At 38.9% G+C, this 10609-nt stretch overlaps 1 protein-coding gene across 1 annotated transcript; it reads right to left on the reverse strand.

Annotated features, from left to right (window-relative positions):
• Positions 1-413: 413 nt before the first annotated feature.
• Positions 414-10279, reverse strand: cdc42ep3 (CDC42 effector protein (Rho GTPase binding) 3). Its single transcript, XM_077236387.1, has 2 exons — positions 9622-10279; positions 414-1995 (listed from the first exon to the last, which is right to left on the reverse strand). Exon 2 carries the CDS (start codon positions 1793-1795, stop codon positions 893-895), a length of 903 nt encoding a protein of 300 aa, XP_077092502.1. The 5' UTR covers positions 1796-1995; positions 9622-10279; the 3' UTR covers positions 414-892.
• Positions 10280-10609: the final 330 nt, after the last annotated feature.

The raw sequence follows: 10609 nt of genomic DNA on the forward strand, positions 1-10609 counted from the left end.
GCGTTCAGTCTTTCCGCTTGCAAATTCCGCCATGTAAATAGCGAATCCACCATGGTGCGGGCGCAACTGGCTTTTAAAGGGAATAGGAGATGAGACTCTGATTGGTTTATTGCATGTAATGCCTAAAACACACCCATTACTCATTAAGAGAATAGGGACAACCCTTTTAGACCATACGCCGTTAAACTAGCAAAAGTGGATTCAGACACCCCTAAGTGCACTTGCACCCTTCACTTTAGACCATACACTTAGATTGTTAAAATAGGGCCCAGAATAATGCACAAAACAACATACAAAAATAATAGATAAAACTAAAATTCATCTGATTGAACTTTTGACCTTCTAGTTACTGAGCCCCAGTCTTCCCTATTCCGAGGAATTTAAAAAAGAATAAAAAATAACCAAACAAAATATTAATAATCTAAAAGAGATTTGTTTATTTATTTATTTCGTATTTAGCTTCACAACGTCAAAACATATATGCTGTAGGTACAAGCATTTAAGGCTTGGTAGTGTGATTAATGAAACTGTCAGTCTAAACATCTTTGCGTGAAGGATGTTGTGAATGGAGCGTTGTATATGTTTGCAGAAATGTACAGATTATCACACTGGTTTTTATATGATGTGGATGTCGTGCACGAAGAACAGTAAACAGAATAAGCCTCATTTGATCTGCATACAACATCAGTGTATGCAACTTAAAAGGCACAAAGGCTGTGTCTCAGTCGCATAATTCTTTTTGCAAAACAAAGTGTGCAAGATACTCTGAAGCTAAAGACAAAAAACTTACTCTGGGAAAGAAAGTTCAGCCTCTTCAGTTCAATATTGCCATGTCATGTTTATGGGCTCATAACTAATAGATTCCCTTTTGGTTCTCTGTGAAAGTCATTACCTAAGACACCGGCTTATTCATGATATTGAGTACGTCATCCAAAATGGATGGGCCCAAGTCAAGTTCGAGAGAGAAAAGGGATCCTGTGATTTGTGTGAGCGACTCCTGTGATTGGCTTTTGCTTTTGGAGATTTCAAAGTCCGAATCACATAGACGACCCTCTTCCACGCCGCTATCTCTATCCGCCCAGTCGCCCTTGATGCCGAACATCTCCTGTTCGTACTGGAAGACTGAATCGCTGTTGTTACCATTGTTAAAGTTCCCATTGGCATCTCCGTTTCCATTTACAAAAACGGACAAAAACGTTTCAAGCTCGTTTTCACTGCTGTGCATCTTTTTTTCAAAAGATTTTTCAGGCATCTGCATGCGGTCGATCGAAGGTTCGTCCTCCTCCGGGACGGGGCTGGGGTCACTCCTGAAGACGCTGATGGACTGAAGCAGGGTCTCCATCTGCAGGATTTCCAGATCTTCAGAACTGGCTTGAGGAGTAGATGGCTCAGACAAGTGGTCCGTGTTCATGGGAAACACGGTGGTGGAGATCAAAGGAAGTGTCAGTGCTTGGGTGCCCCCGATGGATGGGAGCGAGATTGCGTTCTTCAGGACCGGTGATGGAGTTTCGACACACGATGCATCGGAGGCACTATTAGCTCTCGTGAACTCCCCGTGGATGCCATATTGAGGTCGAGTAGGACCACCTTTCCCTGGTAGAAGCTCAAACTTTCCTTGTAAGAACGACATGTCACCGAAAGCATCGCACTCGCCACCCTTTCCAATGTGGATAGTGTGTCGAAAGTCTCCGAGAGGTGGGCTGATCATATCTGGGGATAAAATATCCCTCAGACGACATTTCTTCCCCTTCTTACTGTAGTTGGACTTCAGGTAGATTGGCATTTTGGCAGGCATCCCTGCTTTGAGTTCAGTGTGTATTGGAAGGAACCCAGACAGCTCTAGAAGTTCAGATCTCTCAGCTGTGTGATAAACTTGCTGGAGTCTCGCAAAATAAAAGGGCAGGGGTTACATTCTCAGAGAGCAGCTGTTTTAAATGTGTCCTCAATCCTCATTGAAGACAATCTAGCTCCGATGATTAAATTAATGTCCTTTACCTGGAGAGATGGAGAAATAATTTAGTTTTCTTTGTAGTTAGCATCAAAGAGCTTTATTCTGGTCATAAATCCAATATTTAATTTGTCTAAATATTAAAGTAAATTTCACATACATCTTAAGTATCTGATTGTAATCTTTCTGTGGAATGTGCAAAGAGAGGTCAAAGACAATATTTATCTCTTTCTGAAACTGTCTTTTGGATATAGACAAATTAAAATAAGTTGAAGTTACAATACTAAAATTAGTAAAACTAAAACTGAAATAATATATGTATATATATATATATATATATATATATATACAAAAAACTAATAAAAACAAAAACTAATAAACTAATATTAAAATGAAAACAAAGTATATAAAATAAAAATATATATTTAAAATAAATATATTGATAAATACTATAATAATATAATACTAAAAGAACATTGCTACAAGGTGATAGATAGATAGATAGATAGATAGATAGATAGATAGATAGATAGATAGATAGATAGATAGATAGATAGATAGATATATAGATAGACATCTGTTGTTGTCGTTTATTTCAAAGTGATGGTATGTTAACATGTTTTTAAATAACACCACACAAGTCAAGAAGCTTAAAAGATGAATAATTTCTAAGAAAAGGATTTCTAGAGATCAAGTAGAAATTGCAGAGAGTTTAGAGAAGCTGAGAGAGAGGAGGGCAAGGATAGAGAGACAGGAGAGAGAGAGAGAGAGAGAGAGAGAGAGAGAGAGAGAGAGAGAGAGAGAGAGAGAGAGAGAGAGAGAGAGAGAGAGAGAGAGAGAGAGAGAGAGAGAGAGAGAGAGAGAGAGAAGGGCGACCACATATCATAAGAGAGAGAGACTTTTTGCCATTTATGGACATATTTCCTTTTGAGAGGCTTTTAAACATTGACCCTCAACGACAGACTGCAAAAACTCTCTAAAGCTGCGACTGGGCCACGGCTAGCCAAATATGTACGACTGAAGCAACATCCACATTCTCGCGGCAGCAGAGCCCAATGTCCTTTCACTCCTTTAAGACCCGCTTCTCTGAACTATTCAAGACCGGAGTTCTTTTTTATTTTGTGAAACTGAATCTACAGTATGGTGATGCAAAAACATAATAAAGGTGCTGTAATAATTTTTTTTTACATAAAATAAACACATAAAATATCCCTATTATGTGACAGATATCACTGAAATAGGTGCTTTGAGAAATAATAACCATCTCAGTCTTAGAAAAACAAGAGACTGGCCTTTAAAAAACTTAGCCAATCAGCAATGTTCTCTGCCTGTCAGTCATTTTGAGAATTATTCTGAAATGGGTTTGGATGGCAGGTTTTGGAGATAGGGCATGTGATTTTATAATGTCTAATATATGTCTAAAGGCCTGTTCACAACAAGAATGATAACTATAAAGATAATATTAGTATCCAAACCAATGCACGATATCATCTGCCGCTTTAAATGCTCAAGCACAATAGATTCTGATTGGGTGTCAATATTTTAATTCCACAGATCAGCTGGAAAAATCGTTCTGAAAGTGATTCCAATGATAGAACTTCTCTGTGCCCTTATCATTATAGCTGTGCTGTGGACTGCTATTCTTTTATATTTAGAATTATGTTTAATCACATCTTTATATATCCATGCTCATCATATGCTAATTGATATGCTAAATGTAAAACATGCCCAGTCACATTTAGTCACATTTAGAAATATCTATATGAAAAATAAAGAGATATAAAATGCCTTGGTAAACTTAATTTCCGACGGTCCACTTCTACTAGCTATAATAACTTTGCAATTACATGAAATTGTCAACCAACGCTTACTAGAGTATTAGAAGACTGTCTGCTTAATATCTGCTAACAATTTACTTTTATGCTCCCCCCAACAGACTTTCTACTGACAATAAATCACTTTGCAACTACATGTCAACTTATTCTAATAACCCGAACACTAACAGTACCGAACACTTAAACCTAACCTAGCAGTAAACTAATACTCTAATGAGAGTTGGTTAACATGTAGTTGCAAAGTTACTCATAGTTAGTGAACCATCAAAATAATGTGTAACCAATGTCTATACTACAATATCAAACCATCATCTGTGTCCAAATACGGTTTGAGGCCACTGTATATTAAAATACCACGGCATTGCCATCTGATAACATGGAGCCACCAAAGTACTAAAGATGACAGTCTGAATGATGTCACAGCTCAATGTTCCACGTCCCCTGAAGATCCCAGTTAGAGATGGTGAGGGAGGACACTGTTTACAAAACACTAGAAATTCCATTTCATAGGAATACACGACTCCCCTGTGGCAACGTCCTAACAAATCACAGCTGATAAACAACAGGAGCAAGGTGAAGGTGAGCAGCAGGACAATCCTTGACAAAGATGTAATCTGTTTTAGTCTGGATGAATGGCATTATTCCGATCATTTTACAATCTGTGTTTTTGCACTTTTTGCACCAGCTCAGAGGTTGCTGTGCGAGTTCAACAGGCCTTTAAAAGCATTTTTGGACACTGATTCAGTGAAACACAAATAAACCTCACTGGAGCACCCTATGAAAAACTATTTTTAAATGTGACAAGCATCATCGGGATGGCTTGAAGAATGTGCGACTGCATGAGTGTGTCAGTGATAGAGGGAAACGTGTGTGTGTGTGTGTGTGTGTGTGTGTGTGTATGGTCCTGGTAAAGAAGTCCCCTCAAAGATGGAAATATCCAAAATCCTTGTCGCTATGGGGACATTTACTGGTCCCCATTTGAAAAACAGCTTATAAATCATAATTTTTGTTGTTGTTTTTTTTAAATGTAAAAATGCAGAAAGTTTTATGGGATGGGTGGGTTAGGGGATAGAATACAGAAGGAACACTGCAGTACTTTTTATGTCAGAGCCTTGATTGTCTCCGGATATGCCTCCTCTTTGCAACTTTCTAATAATCTTTGTAAAACCACATCCAGTAACACGCTCTCTGTACTTTATTCTTTAAATCAAAGCAGTGTTGTTATTTTTTGTCTAAAACTAAAACTAAAACTATTAAAAACAGTCTTTCTGTAATTGAAATAAATCTGAAATAATGTAAGCAAAAATAGAAGTTAAACTTAAGAATTAGAAATATTGCAAGTTTAAGTTTAACCTGAAGTTACTAATAAAAATGAAATAAAAATAAAGAAATATGTTTTAAATCATCTGTTAAAAATGGTAAAAACAACAGAATTAGAAAATGTGAAAAAAAGATATAAAATATGAAAATATTAATATAAAATATTAATAAGTACTATAATAAAATAGAAATCATACTAATATACCATTGAATCAAACCCATTTGACTTTAATCTGTGTTGTTGCAGATGCAAAAACAGCAACATCTAGAAATGTGCTTGATGATTACACAGGTGAAAAAGTTTGCATAAGGCCTGCTGTCATGGTGATCAAAGCAAGCAGGTGTGTGAACCCCTGGACCGGGTGGAATAAATCTCAAAAGGAAGCCTAAATAATGCTTAGGTTAGGTTAAGGGGTTAGGGTTAAAGCTATGGTTAGTCTTCAACTTAAACCCTAGCAGGTGTGAGATGCCTGTGAATAAATTGTACAATGCCATGACTTGTTAAACAATAACAAACAATGCCATTCAGTGCAACAATCTACCACGCTGAGGTTTAGAAGTTGAGCAGCTGCCTCTCACACCCTCTTGATATGGATTTATCTCAGGGCCATATCCTGCCTTCATTTTAGATCTGGAACGAGTCCAGGGGCAAATGTTGCACTTCCAAGTGCCCTGACGCCCCTGCTGAGATAGATCTGTCTACCCCCCTTCCCTGGGGGGATGTATCATCACACACCCCTCAGAAGTGCATGTCAGCAGGTCGGCAGCTTGTCTCTCATCTGACAGACTGAATAAGCCGAAGCCTGAGCTCCATTCAGAAGAGGAACAAAATGGGACTGAATTGGGACTGAATAAGGTATATTAATGTGATATTCCACCCAAAAATGAAAATTCTGTCATAATTTACACACCCTCATTTCGTTCTTCTGCAAAACACAAAAGACATTTTGAAGAACGTTGGAAACCAGTCTGACTTCCATTAAATGAAAAAAAAAAAAATCCTCAAAATATCAGTAACACTGCAGTCCGTAACTTTTTTGGGTTGAAAATTATCCAAAATAAAATTTTGAGCAAGTACATAACTAGCCAGTGTTCAAAACTATCTGCTTGCCTTAGCTCGATTCAAAACGTTAAGCTTGTAATAATGTTTATAATTCCAGTGGTACTGATGGATTTCTGCGGGAAATTTGAGCATGTCTTTGATTCATTACATCACATCTGTACACATAAAGAAGGAGTCTCGGCTAGTAGGCTATATTGTGTGTGAGGATGTTGGAGATGGATATTTATAGCCTTTTCTCACAGCACTTAATATAATTAAACATCAATTTGATGGCGGATCCATAAAGGTTCAAACGACAATCACCAGTGACAACCGGAGATTCACCCGTTGTAAAATGCAAAAGACTTCGGACTTCGGAGTGGCTACAGAAAAAAAGAGACTGCAACGGGGCCCATGGCAATGACACATGTATGTGACTGAAATTAGATCATATTCCAGTTTTAAATATCATCTGATTACAGATACGTGTGTTTGTATATCAAAGAGAACCAGTTCTATGGAACATTAAAGGTGGGGTATGTGATTTGGAAAACAACCAGCAGATTTTGAAAATATACAATTCAAATGGTCCTACCTTCTTTCTTCCAACGCTGGACCTGACTCCACCCATTCGAAGAACATGGACGCGCAATCATGCACAAGCGAAAACTCAGATGCGCAAGAGATTGTGATGACGATTTACTACTAATCATGGAACCGGCTTTACTGACAAGATACGCATGTGTCACGAGCTTTGAGTATGCGCACGAAGGGGGTCACGCGCGCTGGGGGGAGGGGGTGTGGTACGACCGTTTGATTGACGGACTTATTGTCCAATGATTCTAAGTGGTCTTGGAAATGATTGGCTGGAGTTTTTCGAGTCCTGCCCATGCCACAGATGATTAAATTGCTTGATTTTCATTTCAGTGCTTCTAACTCAGTGGCTGTAAGTGGGTTAGGAATAGGATTTCAAGTTATTTTGAAAAAATGGACAAAAAAGAGAATCACATACCCCACCTTTAATTTGTTGGTATGACAATTAGAAATTAGACTGCACAGAAATGGAAACTGAATAACAGGTAGCCCTAATACACATTAAATGTAGTCACGCAATGCTGATTTTGTTAACATTAACATCGTTAGATTTAATCAGCGCGATGTAGTGCAATCTTGTTTTTTTCCGATGACTGACAGCTGCACATTCTCCTCAAAACATTCAATTTATCCCGTGCCGAGGCACAACCCACGTAAAGTTGATAATTCCGCGAATAACGGCAATTGCAGATTTCGAACAGAGATGGCGACAAAGAGGAAAAACTACGGACTGCAGCTTTAACATTAGTTAACATCATAAGTTAACATTAACTAATAATGAACTGCACTTCTACAGTATTTACTAATCTTTTTTTAATGTTAATTTCAACATTTACTGATACATTATTAAAATCAAAAGTTGTATTTGTTAACATTAGTTAATGCACTGCGAAGTAACAATGAACAGCTGTATTTTTATTAACTAACATTAACAAAGATTAACAAATACTGTAACAAATGTATCATGGTTAGTTCATGTTAGTAACTAATGTTAACAAATGAAACCTTATTGTAAAGTGTTACCAAAATATCTTCTTTTATCTTCCATGGAAGAAAGAATGTCATACAGTTTTGGAACAACATGAAGGTGAGCAAGTATGACAGAATATACGTTTTTTGGGGTGGACTATACCTTTAAGACTCAACTAAATTGAATTAATGAGACAGAATAAGAAAACAGATGAGACTGAATGTTGCTAAATGTGCCAGAATAGTGTCGGAAGACTTAATGTCATTAAAAATGCCAGACTGAGATTGAACTAGTTAGAATAAATGAGACTGAATACAGAAGAAAGACATAGAGTTTTACAATGACAGAAAGGTGAGTTCAGGTGTTGAAACAATTCTGAAATGTAAAAAGCCTTCATGTGCTTGTATTACTTGTAATTACAACATGTAAACTTGTGGCCACCTGACCACTGCAGATTTAAGGTGTGTTTGACTTGATCTGCAGACCGATTGTTGTATGACATTAAAGTGGCGCGAGAGCAATTCGAGAGCATTCAGAGCTTTATTTACGGTGATTATGACATGGCGTGAACATTTTCATTTTTGGGTGGACTATCCCTTTAAGACCAAACTAGATCAAATTAGTGAGAATGAATAAGAATATCACTGAATTAAAGAAGAAAACAGACTGAATTTTATTGAAAAAAGACACTGAACTAGGCAGATTTAATGAGATAACATATGACAAAATGTGAAAAAATAAGACTGAGGATGCCAGAATGAGACAAAAAAAGACCAAATGGGGTGAGAGGTAAGAGCAGGGGTCTGAAGACGGATCTTAATGCATGCTGCTGGCACTCAGGAAATAACTCACGTGTGAGTATGTGGGTCACATTATTATTAGTGTGAGCGGTGATCTAAACAAGTGCGATGATGACATTCACACTGCAGACAGAGATGTGTTAAGACTCTCTTCAGCCACGCAACTGTGCCATATTTTAGCCATAGCCTTTTTTGGCTGAAAACCCCCCACCCGGTCCCTTCTAAGAAGTTGCTGCTGCTGATGATGATGCTGTATTTAAAGCACATCTGCATAATTTGGATGTTTTTGGCTGTTCTTTTTAGATGTGCAATCTCCCACAGCATACATGGCTATATCATCTGAGCTGGTCGAGCTCTCCTATCTTGGGTGGTTCAGCTTTTTCCTCCTCTCTTGGGTGTTTCAGACCTAAGCTTTCAATCTTTTCAAATTCCTCCAACCACAAACGACCCTTTTGGACAATGTCCTAAATGATTAAAGACAAATACTGCACTCGGCTCAATTCAGAGTTTCCAGCGTGTTACATAAAGCAACCCTAAATTACACTCTGGGATTGCTGCTGCTTTTTGAGGAACCGCGGTGGAGCGAAGTCTCTTTCGCCTCAACTTCATGCTTTTTACACCCTGCAATCCACCTCCAAATGCGTCAGTTCTCAAGCTGCTATTGTTTTTGGCTTTACCCATGCACGAGTCAAATTGACTTTCCCAAGTTCTGTTGGACAGAGGAATGTATCTGAGGAATTTTTAGAAGCTCTCTTCTGGTCAAACAGTTGAGTATGCGCTTGAAGAACGGAGAAGAGCCAGGTGTCGGGTTGCTTTGCGCTTCTCAGCCCTTGTTTTGTGGTGTGTAGGAATTTGCTCAACATATTCTGCAGCACCAACATCTCACATGTCATAATGACAGCCATGTGCACAAGTGGAAAGAGGTTTCACAAGCCTAACTAGCAAATAACAGCCACATGCTCCATGAATACAGCAATTTCTCAATCTTTTGTCATCTATCAGAGGTTGCAGAGCAACACACCCTTAAGAAATCACTCTACGACATTTACATGTAATACAAATAAATTATCAAGCACACACACCTGCAAAAATTCAGCAATATCTATTTTTACCTGCTCGTGTGTCTTTGCAGATTAATGTCCCTGTTTTCTTTGCGCTGTGTTTTCCGTCCTAGAGGAGCCTTTACCCGAACTGTTAGTCAGCTTCTGGGTGGTGCAGCGTATTGCAGTTTTCGTCTTCTCTCTCACTCCCTCACTCTCTCTCGCTCTCTCTCTCTCTCTCTGTCTCTCTCTCTCGCTCTCGCTCTCTCTCTCGCTCTCTTTCTGCCCTTGAGGGTTTACTTCTCGCAGGCAGGACGTCTGCTGGACAGCTGTTTCAGAATTCCTCCTCTGAAGCGGTTCGGAGTGTCTTTGCTCCTCCTTTCTCCGCCTGCAGCACCTGTCCCTGCCTGTCTGCGGACAGCGCTGTTGAAATCCAATTCTCTAGCCCTCTGTAGTGTCGACCCGCAGTATTTCCTGGAGATACAGACAGACAGCGCTCAGTCATGGGAGGAGAAACATGAAGAGTCTCTTCAAACTGTGCATCCCAGCTGCTGAACGTCAAAGTCCTTCCCTTCCAAAACAGAGTGGAAGAAATACAACTCCCCTCTCTCTCTTTTTCGTCTTCTCGCTCCCCACCTCCCTTCTCGTGATTCTTCTCACGTTTTTTTTCTTTCTATCTCAGCTCTCACACTATTCAGAGAAGGTGATTCTCTTTCTATTCTCTCATTCTGCATTTTATTTCTGCTGACTTCAGCATCTCTACCTCATTTGTTTGCTCAGCATTTAGGCTACCAGACACCATTACAACATCCAAGAGACATAACTTGCTTGATGGATGGATGGATGGATGGATGTGTAGATAGATAGAAAGATAGATAGACACACAACCAGATAGATTAATACTGATTACTTATAGAAAAAAGCTGTTTCTTTTTGCAGCTGCACTGTAAACCTCTGTAGAGCTCCTCGTCACTTCATCCTCAACCTAGGTTTCCTTGGCAACATACAGTACAGTGCTCTGCAGTGATCACACGTTTGACAGGGATTAGGAGGGGGTGCA

Source organism: Siphateles boraxobius, unplaced genomic scaffold, assembly GCF_051911475.1.
Source record: "Siphateles boraxobius isolate OS27281-9 unplaced genomic scaffold, OSU_SipBor_1 20, whole genome shotgun sequence".
In the NCBI taxonomy this organism is placed as follows: domain Eukaryota; kingdom Metazoa; phylum Chordata; class Actinopteri; order Cypriniformes; family Leuciscidae; genus Siphateles; species Siphateles boraxobius.

What these genes read in the sequence shown, in the direction of transcription:
- cdc42ep3 (XM_077236387.1), bottom strand. Translation starts at nt 1,795, where the DNA reads ATGCCTGCCAAAATGCCAATCTACCTGAAGTCCAACTACAGTAAGAAG.